Consider the following 16,973-nt stretch of genomic DNA (forward strand, 5'->3'; position numbering starts at 1 on the left):
AAGTTTTTATTTTTAAATAGCATCTCTTTGGCTTTAGGGTTTTCTAAAAGTGTAATTCAGGGCTGGGAAGATGGCTTAGTGGTAGAGTACTTGCCTAGCATGCATGAAGCCCTAGGTTCGATTTCTCATTACCACATACACAGAAAAATCCAGAAGTAAAGCTGTGGCTCAGCTGATAGAGTAGCTAATCTTGGACAAAAGAAGCTCAGGGACAGTCCCCAGGCCATGAGTTCAAACCCCAGGACTGGCAAAAAATGACTTCAACTTTAAAAACTAAAATTATTTGTAGAATTTCTTTAATTGTAAAAGTTAATAAGCTTAGTCAGCCTGTTCAGTCTTGAATTCAGTAGATCACTTTGTCTTCAATAAGTCTGAAGATTTCTTAGCCATCTCTTGCTGGAATCCTTTCCACACAGCATTCCTTTGAGAAAGAGAGAATGGAAAAGTCCCTTTGTTTTTCAAGGACTTTTAAAGGTCTGTTTTTGTATCAGCTTCTCTTTTTGATCAGTGAGATATACAAGAAGATTAATAACCATTATAAATAATTAGTGCCTACAGTTCCTTTCAGCAGCTACCATTGACATGACCTTCCTTCCACAAAACATTATGAACCCTCGACTTTGAGGACATCTGCACATTCTCCTAAAATGCACTAAAGAACAATTCATTTCTGTGGGGTTTTAAAGAATAACATTGGCTAAGGAAAGAGATCACAATATTAGATCTGGAAGGATTCACAAACACAATCCAGTTCTTCTAAAACTAGGAAACCTATCAAGATGCCATGTACTCAGAAACTGATCTGTTGAATTGAAACTTCATTGTACTGTTTGGAGATAGGGAAAAAAAGAAATTGAATCATTATAGCAGGATGTGAAGTGGTTTTAGGCTCATTTCCATTCATAGATGCTGAGAGAATGTGGCTGGTGACTTTGGACAAATAACAGGGGAGACAAAGCAGTGGCTGGGGATGAATGATGACAGAAAGCCGGACAGCAGCTAGCCAGGGACAAGATAAGTTGCCTCTTCAATCCTATGTCAGGAAAGTAGTGGAATCAGAACATGGCTCAGTGGGGTCTTCTGTCTGGAGTGAGTAGGCCCACTGAAATCAACCATCAGAAGAGGCCTGCAGTGAGGTCACTGCTTATCTATAATCCAGTGAGTCTCTGTGCTTCCCACTCACAGCACGATGAGTGATCCTTAGTACTGGATCTAGCTGGGCATCCACATGCTTCGGTTTGAGCACAGCCTGTTGTTTCTCTTCTACTTTCAACAGGATTTCCAGAAATGATGACTATGTGATGATTCTTCATCTGTCTGGATCTGATTTTTGAGAGAAGTTTTGAGGGATTCTTGTGGCTTTCTAAACTGATGGTTTTGCTCTGGGAGGTTAACTGTTTTTCCCATGTCCGTTGTGGTTGCCTAGGAACAAGACGCAGCAGAGCAGGAGCAGTGATTCTAAAACTCTAGGGAATGGGCTTGCTTGGTGTGTATGCCATTGACAGGCGATCCCACCGGGCCTGGCCTGAGATGGGAACATGTTATAGCAAGAAATGTGTAACCCCAGACTCAGAAACACCAGAGAGAAGCAGGTAAGTCCCCAGCTCTTCCTGGCTCAAAATAATTCAAGGGAATGTCTACATGGAGTAGCCTTCATTCAATACTTCAAAGATAACCCTCCTTCAAAGCTGGGGGAGAAACATCAAACAGACCTTTTCCCTTTCCTGCACAGTGACCTTTTTCTTTGGACAAGGCTGTCTTTCCAGATCATAGAGCAAGGCCTGACACATCAGTAGTTTTCAATAAACAGTTTTGCTGAATAACAAAATTTCCATTGTGTGCATCACTCAACATTATACACACATACCTACCTCAGCCACTTCATTAGTATGACGACAGGAAGGTGGAGGGAACACTTTCTTTTTTTTCTCTTTCCTTTTTGCTAGTCCTGCGGCTTAAACTAAGGGCCTGAGCACTGTCCTTGTACCTTCTCAAGGCTAGCGCTCTACCACTTGAGCCACTACCAGCCTTTTCTGTGTTTGTGATACCAAGGAATCAAACCTGAATCTTCATGCATGCTAGGTAGGCTACCACCAGGCTACACTCCTGGCCCTGGAGCTCTTTTTCAAAGTCACTGGAATAAAATGTCACCCTTATCTCTCACTCACCAGGACATATGAGCACACAGACTCAGACACACACACACACACACACACACACACACACACACACAGAGGTGGGGGTAGGAAGGGAGAAGGAGAGAGAGAGAGCTAGGTCACTCATCCCTGAGCTCCCCACACACAAACTAAAACAAATACTACTATAAGTATGTAAGTATATAACTCACTTCAACAATCAATAATCAATCACTGGAAAATTTGTTTTGGGGCACAATTTGTTTCTCTTTCAATGTGGAAATATGTTCCATTTAGAGTCTTCTTGGAAAGCTTGAATGTGAGATTGCTGAGCCCCATTTGGGAAGATGCTGTCTCCTGGAGAGTGGCATCCTGGCTGAGGGTTCACTGCTAGTATTGTCCTACTTGCTCAACTTAGAAAAAAAAAAGTGTTTTCCTTGTGTGACTGCATGGTTTGTGAGTGATGTAAGAAATTCATGTATCTCATAAGATTTTTCTGTAAACAGTTGTTCCTGTGTGCAAAGGAATCCATGTCCCTAAAATAACAAACAAGTTTAGAAAGGTTCTGTTGTTGTAATTGTTGTCTATTGAAATAGATTTAGCATTCATTTTCTTTTAATTTCCCTTCAAAAAACACTTAGAGACAGGTCAAGATGTTCCAGCCAATTAGAGAGGTAAACATAATGTTTCCCAGTGAGGGGAAAATGCCCTTCAATGAACAACTTGAAACGAGTGATCTGGGGCACAACCCAATAAGGATGCCAGGGGAAACGCAGGAGGCCATTGCTCATTGCTGAATATTGCTCCTGTCTTGTGTCCTGAGAGATGGAGCCTCCTGTTCTGCCCAGGGAAAGAGCAGGGTGCCAGAGACAGGAGAAGACTCATTTTATCCCTGCTGATCCTCAGCTGGGCTCAGCTCAGCTTTGTCAGTGGACATGACCAGGAACTGCTTTAGTGTAACCTTTGGCCTGCCCTTCTCTTCACGGTTTCCTTTTCTTCTCATGCCCTCAACCCAGAGCTTCTCTTCAGATCACATCCTCAAAAGTAGCTAGCTGTTGTCTAAGAAGAAGGTTAAGCTACAGGTGCAATTAAACAGGAGGAGGGGGAATTCCCAGGAAACCCTCTGTTGTACCACAAGAATTGGGTGCTGAATAGCTTTCTTTCCTAACTTATTTTATTTTTAAACTAGTTTAAATTAGAATATATTAGTTATATGAGGGGAGTTTATTGAGATGTTTATTATATGCAGTTTCTCCTGTTACTTTTCTATTTTTCATATATTTTTATTGTAATTAATAGAAGGGTTACATGATATTCGCCAGATAGATGGTGCATTATTTCCCATACATTGATACCCTTTCACATGTCTTGGTCCCCATTTCCCTCCCCCCCACCCCCACCCCGCATCTTGTTTTCCCCTCTTCCCTATCCAATTTCAAATAGCCAAATACAAATATATCTGATATATCAGGTAACAAAGTGAGACACTGTAACAATATGAGATAACCAAGGGACAGCAAAAGAGATGAGAGATAACATAGTACCTTAAGAACAACAATCATTCATTATATGGCTTATGTTTCTATATCCTAGAGATCCTTTCATTTATCGTCCTACTATAGGGTCTTTTGTATCAAGGTTTTCCTCTATTGCAAATCTCTGCTAGGAGAGCCCAAGGTTTCTGCTGATTATGACAAATGAGGGGAAAAAATTGAGCCTAAGTTCCTTTGAGTCTGGCTTACTTCACTTAATATGATCTTTTCTAAGTCTTTCCATTTCTAAAAAATGGAGCAACGACATTCTTTCTGACAGCAGCATAGAATTCCATTGTGTACAAATACCACATCTTGTTGATCCACTCATCAACTGAGGGACATCTAGGTTGGTTCCATATCTTTGCTATGGTAAATAGTGCTGCAATGAACATTGTTGTGCTGGTGGATTTAGTATGTCCTTGTTTTTGGATGATTGGGTAAATGCCAAGTAGTGGAATTGCTGGGTCATGGGGGAGCTCTATGTTTAGTCTTTTGAGGAACTGCCATACTGCTTTCCATAGTGGTTGAACGAGTTTGTACTCCCACCAACAGTGTAGTAGTGATTCCTCCTGGTCACATCCCCTCCAGCATCTGTTGTTATTAGTTTTCTTGATCCTGGCCATTCTAACTGGAGTGAGGTGGAATCTTAGCGTTGTTTTGATTTGCATTTCTTTTATGACCAGAGATGTGGAGCATTTCTTCATGTGTCTATAGGCCATTTTTGTTTCTTCTTCAGAGAAGACTCTCTTTAAGTCTTTGGTCCATCTTTTAATGGGATGGTTGTTACTTTGGAGATTAGTTTTGGAGAGATTCAATTTTTTGAGCTGTTGATATATTTTAGATATGAGGCCTTTGTCTGTTGTATGGTTGGTGAAGATCTTCTCCCACTCTGTAGGCTTCCTAATTAATTCGCTAGCTATGTCCTTTGCCATACAAAAGCTCTGCAGTTTAATGCAGTCCCACTTATCCAGCCTTTCTCTGATTTGTTGTGATTCTTGGTCCTTATTAAGAAAGTTTCGACCTGTGCCAAGGAGGCCTAGTGTATCTCCTATTCCTTCTTGTAAAGTTTTCAGAGTGTCGGCTTTTAACTCCAGGTCTTAGATCCATTTGGAGTTAATACTACTGTAGGGTGACAAAGAAGGATCCAACTTTAGTTTTCTGCAGGTGCTTAACCAGTTCTGCCAGCACCACTTGTGGAAGAGGCTATCTTTCTTCCATTCTATTTTTTTGCCTCCCTTGTCAAAGATTAGGTGGCCATAGGTCTGTGGTTTAATATCTGGGTCTTCAGTTCTATTTCATTGGTCGTCAGGCCTGTTCTTGTGCCAGTATCAAGCTCTTTTGATAATTATAGCTCCGGAATAGAGTCTACAGTTTGGTATTGAAATTCCTCCTGTGCTGTTCTTTCTGCTAAGAAGTGTTTTTGCTATACTGGGTCTTTTATTATTCCATATGAAATTTTGGATTGCCTCTTCTATTTCTTTAAAGAATGACATTGGGATATTGATGGGTATTGCGTTGAATTTGTAGATAGCCCTTGGCAAGATTGTCATTTTCACGATGTTGATTCTTCCAATCCAGGAGCATGGGAGGTTTTTCCATTTCCATAGGTCTGCTTTAATTTCCTTTTTCAGGGTTTTAAAGTTTACATCAAAAAGGTCCTTTACATTCTTAGTTAAGGTAATTCCTAGGTACTTTATTTTCTTTGAGGCTATTGCAAAAGGATTTGCTTTCCTGATTGTTGCCTCATTCCTCTCACTGTTGGCGTAGAGGAAGGCAGTTGATTTTTGAGGGTTAATTTTTTTTTTATTGTGTCATTTGCAGGGAAATGGACGAACCTAGACCAAATCAGGTGAAGTGAGGTAAGCCAAGCTTAGACAGACAGAACAGCGCATGTGTCCTTGCAAAAGCAGGAGCGAAAACAAAACCACCTGGGGGCAGGATACATTCTACAGGCCTCCAGGCATGCACACATGGTGGAGGCTCTCAGGGGAGGAAGCCAGAGGCACGGGGTCTACACGCCTCTTTGAGGGTTAATTTTATACCCTGCTACACTTCCAAAGTTTTGAATCAGCTCAAGAAACTTGGGAGTACAGTCTATAGGATTCTTTAAATACAGGATCATGTCATCTGCAAAGAGGGAAAGTTTTACTTCCTCTTTCCCTATTTGGATCCCCTTTATGCTTGCTTCTTGCCTTTATTGCACTGGCTAGGAATTCTAATACTGTGTTAAAGAGTAGTGGAGAGAGTGGGCATCCTTGTCTCATTCCTGATTTTAGAGGAAATGGCTTTAGCTGTTCGCTGTTAAGTATAATACTAGCAGTGGGTTTGTCATACACAGCCTTTATTATATTGAGGAATGTTCCATGGATTCCTAGTTTCTCCAGTGCTTTTAACATAAAGGGGTGTTGGATCTTGTCAAATGCCTTTTCTGCATCTATTGAGACAATCATGTGATTTTTGTCCCTGCTCCTGTTGATGTGTTGAAGTATATTAATTGATTTGCGTATGTTGAACCAGCTTTGCCTCCCTGTGATGAAACCTGTTTGATCATAGTGTATAATTTTTTTGATAAGTTGTTGTAGACGGTTGGCCAGTATTTTGTTGAGAAGATTTGCATCAATGTTCATCAAAGAAATAGGTCTATAGTTCTCTTTCTTTGATGAATCTCTGTCTGGTTTGGGGATGATGATTATACAGGCTTCATAGAATGAGTTTGGTAAAGAACCTTCATTTTCAATTTTGTTGAAGAGCTTGAGGAGTAATGGTGTGAGCTCTGCTTTGAAGACCTTATAGAATTCAGCTGTGAATCCATCTGGCCCTGGGCTTTTCTTAGGTGGGAGGTCTCTTATTGCCATTTCTATTTCAGTGCTTGAAATAGGCCTGTTTAGTTGGGTTAGTTCTTCTTGGTTCAGTGTGGGTATGTTAATATTGGCTAGGAATTCGTCCATTTCTTCTAGATTCTCAAATTTGTTGACGTAAAGGTTTGAGAAGTATTCCCCCATGATACTCTGTATCTTGGTAATTTCTGTCGTGATATTACCATTTTTGTCTGTGATTTTGTTTATTTCGGTATGCTCTCTTCTTTTTTTGGTTAGATTTGCTAAGGGTTTGTCAATTTTGTTAATTCTTTCAAAGAACCAAATCCTTGTTTTGTTGATTCTTTCTATAGTTTTTTTGGATTCCAGTTCATTCAATTCTGTTTTGATTTTAATAATTTGCTTTCTTCTAGTGGATTAGAGTTGGTTTGTTGCTCTTTTTCCAGGAGCTTAAGGTGACACATTAAATTGTTGGTTTGCAATTTTTCCAATTTGTTATTATAGGCACTCAGAGCTATAAATTTTCCTCTGAGTACTGCCTTTGCCATGTCCCAAAGGAGCTGGTATTTTGTGTGCTCCTTTTTGTTAAATTTCATAAACTGTTGGATTTCTGTTCTGATCTCTTGGAGGACCTATTGGTGATTCAACAATCTCTATGAGTTACAGGGTTTTCGTTGGTGGAGTTGTGTGTTCAGTTCCAATTTGATGCCCTTATGGTCTGAGAGAGTGCAGGGAATAATTTCAGTGTTTCTGAATCTGTCCAGGTTTGTTTTATGCCCTAAAATGTGGTCTATTTTGGAAAATGTTCCATGTGCTGCTGAGAAAAATGTATATTGTGTTGTTGCTGGGTGGAATAATCTGCAGATATCTGTTAGATCTAGTTGGTCTATATAGTTGTTCAATTCTAAGCTTTCTCTGTTGAGTTTTTGCCTTGTTGATCTGTCCAAAGGTGAGAGTGGTGTGTTAAAGTCACCAACAATCACTGTGTTTCGATCTATGTATGGTTTCAGTGAAAGTAAAGTTTGCTTGATGAAGTTCGGAGCTCCGGGATTCAGTGTGTAGATATTTAGGATGGTTATGTCCTCCTGGAGGAAAGATCCCTTTAGTAGTATGTAGTAACTTTCTTTGTCTTTTCTCACTAATTTTAGTTTGAAATCTATTTTATCTGATATGAGGATGGCAACTCCAGCCTGTTTATGGGGGCCATTAGCTTGATAGAGTTTATTCCAACCTCTCATTTTCAAAAGGTGTTTGTTTTTTTGGGTAAGATGTGTCTCTTGAAGACAGCAGAACGATGGATCCTGTTTTTTGATCCAACTAGATAATCAATGCCATTTAATTGGAGAGTTAAGTCCATTGATATTGAGAGTCAGGATTGAGAAATGTTTATTAGTTCCTGACATTTTTACAAGCTTTCATTAGGGCCTGTGTCTTGATAGTTTTTGTGGTACTTAGATGTTATGAGTTTTAGGTGCCATGTCTTTCTCTGTATTACATTTGTGTTGGTTTTCCATGTGCAGAACATCTTTGAGAATTTTCTGTAGTGTTGGTTTTGTTGCTACATAATGTTGAAGCTTTTCCTTGGAATAGAATGTTCTTATTTTTCCCTCAGTTATGAATGAGAGCTTAGCTGGGTACAGTATTCTTGGCTGGTAGTTATTTGACTTAAGGGCATGGTATATATCGTTCCAATCTCTGCTGAGAAATCTGGGGTTATTCTGATTGGTTTGCCTTTATAGATGATTGTTCTCTTCTCCCCGACTGCTTTTAGGATCCTTTCTTTGGTCTCTATTGATCCAGTTCGGATTATAATGTGGTGGTGGGATGTCCTTTTCTGGTCAGGTCTGTTTGGGGTTCTAAAAGCTTCTTGTATCTGGATGGGCCTGCCCTTCTGGATATTTGGGAAGTTCTCTGAGATGATTCCCTGAAGTATATTTCCAATACCCTTGACCTCTTTCTCTAGACCCTCCTCAATACCAATTAACCTTAAATTAGGCTTCCTAATTGTATCTTGGACCTCCTGTAGTGCTTTCTCATATTTCCTAGATTTGAATTGACTCATTTTCTGTTCTTTTTCTATAACAACTAAATTATCTTCAACCCCGGAAATTCTCTCTTCTGCACTGTCTAACCTGCTATCAAAGCTATCTACTTTATTCTTCCCTTGCTTCTCATTGCTCATATTTGATGCCTTGCATCTCTTGTTTTATGTTATGTATGGATTTCTTTAGCTCCTTGATTTCCATTTGAGTGGTTAGCTCAGCAGCTTTATTCTCTTTGGACATTTGTTGGAATTCAGTCACCTTTTTGTTTGTGGAATCTATGAATTCATCCATTTTTCTTTGAAAAACCTTTGTTATGGCCTCCTTTATGGCTTCCCCTTTTTCACATATCACCTTTTTTATGGTTTCCTCTTGTTTACCTGTGGCTTCCTCCCTTATCTCTTTCTTTATGTTTTTCACATTTTTCATTAATGATGTTTATCAATTGCATTTGTATAGCACTTGGAAGGCTCTCCTCTAGATTTGCCACTGACTGCTCCATTGCCTGTTTATGTTGGGTGGGAGATGCTAGTCCTTGATTTGACATTTTTCTTGAGTTTCTTGTTCTGCCCATTTGAGGATGGGAGCAAAATTAATACTAAACAAGATTATAATTTTTCAGATATAACCAACCTAGACCTTTTTAGTTGACTGACAATAGGTATTAGCTCTTTTAGATTGGTAATAACACTCTCTCTTTCTTTTTGTACACTTACATACAAATCTAATACAATCACAAATGACCAATTTTTGACCAAAATAATAAGCCCCTCAATCCAATCTCTATTGTATTTAAGTCCCTCTGGACCTAGAGTATCATTGAACACCTAAATACAAAGCATTGCTCAAGAACCATCAAATGTATATCCATGCATTATAAGAGTTGAAGGATGAACAGAGGACCAGAGATAGAAAAATAATATGAAAGAGGACAAGGGAGGTAGGAAAAGAATAATACAGGAGTGTAAGAATGTTATAGTAAAGAAGAAAGTGTATCATGTAAGGATAACTGACCTAAGGTGATAGACAGGTAGAGTATTTGTGTAGAAAGTTTAGATGAACATAGATAAAACTTATCAAATAAGAAGAGTAAAAAGAAGACTATATAGAGAAAAGAGAGAGGTTGATATAGGAGATTTCAATGATACCAATTTAAGAAAGAAAAGAAAAAAAAGAATAAAAGAAACACAACATCAACAAAATAAAACAGAACACACACACACACACACACACACACACACACACACACACACACACACACACACACCACACACAAAACGAAAACAAAACCAAAACCAAAACCAAAACCAAAAAAAAAGAAAAAAGATGGGGGGAGATTCCTCACTGTTTGAGTTCTTACCCAAGAGATACTAGGGTTGAGAACCCGGAGTTTAAAAAGCAGGTGACTGTATCAATATGGATATCGTTTTTGTTCAAACTATACCCAGAGCTGTCACTGTGTTTCTAGGAATGACCACAATGACAGCAGGATTGCGGGAAAAGAGAGGAGAAAAAAAGAAAAAAAAAAGGAATGAATCATAACATTAGAAAAAAGGTATAGGTTAAATGTCAAAGAGAAAAATAAGAACATTTAAAAAATACAAATGAAATGGGGTAAAAAAAAGATAAAAAAGGAATATTCAGGTTTGTTTTTTTTGGGGGGGGAGAGGTTAGGAAACTTGTGTCTCCAGTAAATTTGGGATCTAAACACTTCACAAAGTCTTTCTCTCTTGTGATTTGGCTTTGTGGTTTTTCGGATGAGATTGCTTGTTTGGGAAAACAAAGCTGAAAGATCCTCGGGAGGCTTTGTTTACCAGGTCTGCAGGCGGCGCAGGGGGATGGACTTCAGCAGCACTGGGGCCAGATTTCTGGCCAAGGGATCTCTGGGAAATCCTTTGCCAGTTAGGCGGCGCTGTCACCAACACCTCTCAGGCTCCAATTGATTTGGCCTGGGTCATTGCCAGCAGTCAAGATGGCGCTGCTCTCAGCTGATGGGGGAGGAGCCCCCTCACAATGCTGTTCCCAGAGCAGAAGTGGAAACTTCTCGGATGTACTCACAAAATGCTGGATTCTCCGGTTCCATGAAGCTGGCAGGTCTGTGTCGGCTCTGGGCTCGCGCAGGCTCTATGTGGCTCTGTCTGCAGCCGGCGGGTCTGCGCTGCTGTAGAGACAGCGCTGCCTCTGCTCTGATTCAGAAGAGCCTTTGTCTCCCGGCCGCTCCTCGGTGGAGCTGCACGCTCTCTTTTTTTCCTTTTTTTCCTCTCTGCCTGAGTTCTCTGTGGTCCTAAAGCCTACTTAGGATCAATTTCTGATAGAGAACTGTCTCCTGCACTGCCAGTACATGAATCTTGGCAGGAGCTCAGTATGTCTCACCCTGAACCTCCGCCATCTTCCTCAGAACCTGTTACTTTTCTTATAAGTACCGCACGCTAACCGATTGAGCCACTGGAGCTCCATCCTGTTACTCTTCTTTAAGTCCCTCCTCTCTTTCTTTTTCCCTTTCTTTCTTTCTTTCTTTCTTTCCTTTTTTCTTTCTTCCTTCCTTTCTTTCTCTTTCTTTTTGTCTTTCTTTCCGTCTTTCTCTCCCTCCCTCCCTCTGTCCCTTTTTCCTTCCTTCCTTCCTTCCTTATTTCCTTCCCTCCTTTCTTTCTTACTTTCTTTTCTTTTGTTTGCCAGTCCTGGGGCTTGAACTCCTGGGCACTGTCCCTGAGAAACTTTTGCTCGAGGCTAGCACTCTACCCCTTGAACTACAGCACCATTTCTGGCCTTTTCTGTGAATGTTGTATTGAAGAATCAAACCCAGGGCTTCATGCATGCTAGGCAAGCACTCTATCTCTAAGCAACACTCCCAAATCAGGCCCCTCCTCTTTCTTAAAATGATTTGAACAGGCTTTATTTTTTATTTTTATATATGAAATACTTCAACCATATTTGCTGGTATTTGCTTCCTCTCCCACTGATATCTGCCTATTCAAGCAAATTCAAATAATTCATTTGTAATAACTCATTGATTACTATTCTATAATAAGCATAGAGGAAAAAGCAAAGTTATAATTTTAAAAAGTTATCATTCAAAAGGCAAGGCTTTTCATTGTTATTCTTGTAAAACACCAAGAAAACAAAGCCATTATAAAGCTTCTATGTCTTATTATTTCAACTCTCCAGTAGAAATTTAAAGCTTTCCTGTCTTCAGGAAACCTGCAGTAAAAAAACACTGAAATGAAAACAGATTTCTTAAATGCATTTGTTAATTCTCATTTGTGTGATCTCAAGGCTTGTAGGGTTTATAAAGCTTTTCTTAATTATTGTACAACATGCCTTTGGTGTGTATGATGAGTTTCCATGGTAACTCTGAGGCCTTGACTCATGACCTTTAAATATTATTGTCAGACAGCCAAAACTCCTTCATTTTTAAAGTTTTGTCTGGGGCTTTATTCAAGAGGCTGGCTTCAAAGAATACTTTCTGTGGTGTATTTGCGGCAATCTGAATATGCATTTGAGAATGTTACAATTATAACTAGCTGCATGTTTCTTTCTGGCTTCATACATTATTTGGTCAGCAAAAGATAAAGTATCCTGGTTGCCCATGGCTCATTCCTGAAATCTTAGCTAATCAAGATGTCGAGATCTGAGGACCCTAAGGATGAAGATGTGAAGCCATGCAGAGCAGAAGTTTATGAAACTCTTATCTCCCACTAACCAGCCAGATGCCTGGAAGTGAAGCTATAGCTCAAGTGGTAGAATTCCAATTTTTTGTCAAAATTCTCAAGGACATTGCCCAGGCCCTGAATTTTAGCCCCAGTACTGCCACCAAAAATACTATGGTCTTTATTTTCCATAAAGGTTCCAGTGACAAGTGCAAAGACACAGGTAAACAATTATAAATATTATCAACTATCTACAAGAGATAAATCATTCAAAATCTGCTTACAGAGGCAAATAAGAATTTTGACTGGAAGGGTCAAGGAGGCTGCAGAAAGAAGTCAAATTATGTGAGTGAAGAAAAGACAAGACCGAGAAACACAGGGAGCATGGGTGCTCTAGGCAGAGAAATGATACACTCTGGAATTATTAGATAATAGGATTATGAAGACCTATCACTTTTGTGAGGTACACTGATGACTAAAGACAAAATGAGAGGAAATGTGGGAGGAAGCAGTTTATTAAGGTCCTTCAAGCCAATTTGTTGGCTTATTCAACAATTACAATTACCAAAAGTTTATTTCTCAGTTCATGGTACAGAGCTGTTGCCCAATAGTAAGTAGCAAAGTGCTGGATTTTCCTTATTTACCTATGAGGCAAGAAAAGCAATTGTATTCTGTAGAACCCCTTTTTCCTTCCTCCAAGTTAAAATTTAATAACGACGGTTCAGTAGTCACTGATAACTGTGTAAACATTTTAAGTGATATCAACCTTTTTGGAAATAATTTAAAGTGACATGCATGCACAGCAATATGAGAATAAAACTGTGATTCTTACTTAGGCAGGGGACAGAAAATCAAAGTGGGTTGAAAAGTTCAAGTCAGGAATCCTGGAATTTGCTAAGGCTATGAAGGTTATTAAGTCCCTCATCCAGGCATTGATTCATTGAGCAAGAATTGACCATCCAGCCTGTCTTTCAGATGCTGAGATTTGGGGTTAGGAGTGTAGTTCACTGGTAAGAGACTTTGCTTAACATGAAGAAGGCCCTAGGTATGATCACTAATCGAGAAAAGTAAAAGAAGATGCCAAGAGTAGAATAACAGAGGGACAACACCCCACACATGCGAGGAGTTTACCTTGGAAGAGAAAATAATGTAAGGTGATGAGGTGAGGGGTTCAATTTTAAATGAGATGCATGGGGTGGTGTGGGGGTGAGGTGGGAGTTGTCCAACCAAGAAAGTAACATTTCTGAAAGACAGGAGGAATAAGCCAAACAGCAAGATATGGAGAAGGTTCCTACAGCCTTGGCCTGCTCTGGCAGTCCAGGGAAGAAAGTATTTGGAAGAGGCAATGATATGCAAAGGCTGCTAAGTAGGATGACTTGTGACAAGTGACCATGGAGCTAACAGCATGGAGCTCTGTGTATCTGCCAAACGTTTCTGGGGAATGACACTAGTGAGGATCCAGTGGAACTGATGATTCATGTGCAAGGATGATGAGAAAATAGTTTTGCCACCAAGAGGGTTAGAGTGACTAAATTAAAACTAAAAGGGGGAGCAAGAGAGCTCAAGCGGCAATAAAAAGCATGTTTCTAAATCATTGACTTGAGGAAAGAGAAAAGGGGGAGGGGAGAGAGAGAAGAAGAAGGAAAAGGAAGTGAGGAAGGGAGAGGGGGAGAAGGGAAAGAGAGGGAGGACAGACAAAGGGGAGAATCAGGAAGGAGGGAGAAGGTGAGTCAAGGGTGACTATATTTTCTTTTCTTTTTGTTATAAGTTGAAATAAGATTTTGCAGGATTTTTTTTAAGGACAGATTGTACTGTTCAGACTGCTTATTCTCAGGAGAGCTTTTAAAGTCTTTTTTATCTTCTACAAGTAAAGTTTACATTCCATTACTTTTATTTCCTTTTGATATGTCCAGAAACTGACAGTTGGAGGAAATACTTCAGATTTTATCTTCCATGTTAGTGTGTAAGGTTTTGTTCTATATGAAGTATATGTGTGTTTATGTGCCTGTTGGAAATTTTTTTTAAAAAACTTGGAATTCTAAATCTTTGCTTTATTTCAGCCTTGTGTCGGTGTCTGCAAGCACACATTCAGATACACAAGCAAACGCCAAAATATCGGTAAGAAAGACACTTTGTATGGCTTCTTTCTTTTTTTTGTCAGTCCTAGGGTTTGAACTCAGGGCCTGAGCACTGTCCATGGGCTTTCTCAAGGCTAGAGCTCTATCACTTAAGCCACAGAACCACTTCCAGCTTTTTCTTTATAGGTGGTACTAAGGAATAGAATCTGGGTTTTCATTCATCCTAGGCAAGCACTCTTCCACTAGGCCAAACTCCCAGCCCATGGCTTTTATCTATAGTAAAAAAAAAAAGAGTAGCCCTGTCCTTTCATTGAATTAGAAATATCCTTTGTATGATTTATTTCTATAATAAAAGAAGAAGTAAAATGAACCTGTTCTTCAATTGAATTAGTATGGCAGATTTTCTTGATAGAGGGTAGTTTTCACAACTTGTAAACATTTAAAGACAAAACGTGAGGGTGGGGAGAGGGAAAGTGGGAGAAAAACATAGGAAAGGGTAACAACGTTTAATAAGTAATGTACTTACTATATTACAAATATAACTGTAACCCCTCTAAACATCACCCTGACAATAAAATAAAATAAAGGCAAATCTTGAAAAATGGATTTACGAGAGGAGAGTGAGATAAAGAGGAATGGAGGTCAGATATACCAGCGGGCACAGGTGCACTGAGGCATGGGCTCCCATTTTAAATGCTGTTCTCTGTGTTCAACAAAGTTGCAGATAACCTGGACTGCTCTTAAGTATTTGTTTGTGGAGGGGAAGTCTGGAATCCTGGCATGCAGATGTGCTTTAAACCCAGGACAGTACTTTATTTAGTTGCATTTATTTAGACTTGCATTTAATACATGGTCTAGTCCAGCAATACGTGGCTTCATTTTTCAATTCAACTACTGACACACCTAGCTCTGATGGTCAAGGTCACATCTTTGATGTCCCCAAGTAGCCCATTGGGTTTCTCCTCAGGTCTTCCATTTAACCTAGGGGCATATCAGGAGGCATTGAAACTGGGATACAGACACATGGGGGGTTGAGATAGTTGTTCTCTGCTTTACATAATTTTGAGAACTTCCGTTTTCATTTTCATTTTTCAATTTTCTAAAAGAAGTATCTTTAAAGCATTTCAACAAAGGGCTTCAATTAGGTATGTCAGTTTATGAGTAAAAAGTATCTTCATCAATGTCACTGGGCCATCATTCTCCCTCCCCTCTCAGCCCCAGCACCTCTCCACTCAACGTGGTTCCATGTTCACACACGTACATTAAATATGAGGACTGTATTCTCCATCCTTTCTCTCTCAATTTGTCCTTCTCCTCGTGACACCCATTCCAAGAATTCTTCTAAAGCACAACTTACCTGCATTTCCCTCAAACAGACTGAGCATTCTTCCTTGTACTTTCAGTTAAGTTCTAGGACCCTCTATGACTCCATCCAGAAACATTTCTGAAGCAGAATATTTCAGCTGTAAAGGATGGGTGGTATAATATTTTTGTAAAAAGATCACTGGTCTGGGATTTAAAAGACTCCAAGCTGTGTGACAATAGATAAGTTCGTTAAACACTGAATTTTTTTCTATAGACTAAGAATAATAATTTAGCTCAAGTAAGATGTTTAGGCTAGGTGCTGGCTTCAAAGCCAGCTAGGCAAGCACTCTACCACTAGGCCAAACTCCCGGTCCATGGCTTATTTCTATAATAAAGAATGAACTTGACCTGTAATTGAATTAGATATATACTTTGTATGATTTAGTTCTATAACAAAAAAGCAAGAAAATGGACCTGTCCTTCAATTGGATTAATATGGCAGATTTTCTTGAAAATCCACGAGGGTAGAAAGGTCTGAGACTCATCTCTAACCAACAAAAAACACCAAGTAAAGGTGTAGCTCAGGAGAGTCCTTGAACTCAAGGCCCAGTACTAGTTCAGGGGAAAAAATGTTTAAGATGTTAAACGATTGGTCAAATATGTATATATGTATACATGTATATATATATGTATGTGTATGTATGTGTCTGTATATATGCACATGTGAACATACTCACATGCATGCATGCATGCATGCATGCATGCATACATACATACATACATACATACATACATACATACATAGGCACACATGGTGTAAGGAACAGATGCACTCCTGTAAGGAGTATAGGCCCAAGGACATGGACAGCATTCAAATGGTTTCCTAGTGTGCCAGAGGACTTTGCTCTTTGACCTGTTTCTTACGGAATTGGTAGCACTGGTCTACCACTCCTATACCACCCTAGTGCCCTGGATCATGGGGCCAGAAAGAAATGATTTCCTGGTGATATGCATGCATGGGAGAACCTCATATTAGCACAATTCATGTCTTCATACTACTCGTAAGTCTATATTTACATGACAACATGTAACAACACACCAGTCTCATGCACTCCATATAGTAAACCCTAGCTCTTGTATTTTAGTTCATACATTTTTTATGCTTACTGTTCTCTTTTCCATATATTTTTATTGTAATTAGTAGAAGGGTTACATTATATTCACCAGATAGATGGTGCATTACTTCACAAACATTGATACCCTTTCTCATGTCTTGGTCCCCATTTCCCTCCTCCCACCCCCATCCCTCATCTTGTTTTCCCCCCTTCCCTATCTGATTTCAAATAACCAAATGTGCATATATACAATATATCAGATAATAAGGTGAAATACTGTAGCAATATGAGATAACCAAG

At 39.5% G+C, this 16,973-nt stretch overlaps 1 protein-coding gene across 1 annotated transcript in view; it reads left to right on the forward strand.

Moving 5' to 3' along the window:
• Positions 1-1,440: 1,440 nt before the first annotated feature.
• Positions 1,441-16,973, forward strand: part of Ccdc192 (coiled-coil domain containing 192) — a 63,854-nt gene continuing 48,321 nt past the window's right edge. The window contains exons 1-2 of the mRNA XM_090339990.1: positions 1,441-1,592; positions 14,236-14,293. Coding sequence (XP_090196116.1) covers positions 1,474-1,592; positions 14,236-14,293 — 177 coding nt within the window. The 5' untranslated portion in view covers positions 1,441-1,473. The remainder of the gene's footprint in view (positions 1,593-14,235; positions 14,294-16,973) is intronic.

This window comes from Megascapheus bottae, chromosome 10 (assembly GCF_031878675.1).
Source record: "Megascapheus bottae isolate mThoBot1 chromosome 10, mThoBot2.hap1, whole genome shotgun sequence".
Classification (NCBI taxonomy): Eukaryota; Metazoa; Chordata; class Mammalia; order Rodentia; family Geomyidae; genus Megascapheus; species Megascapheus bottae.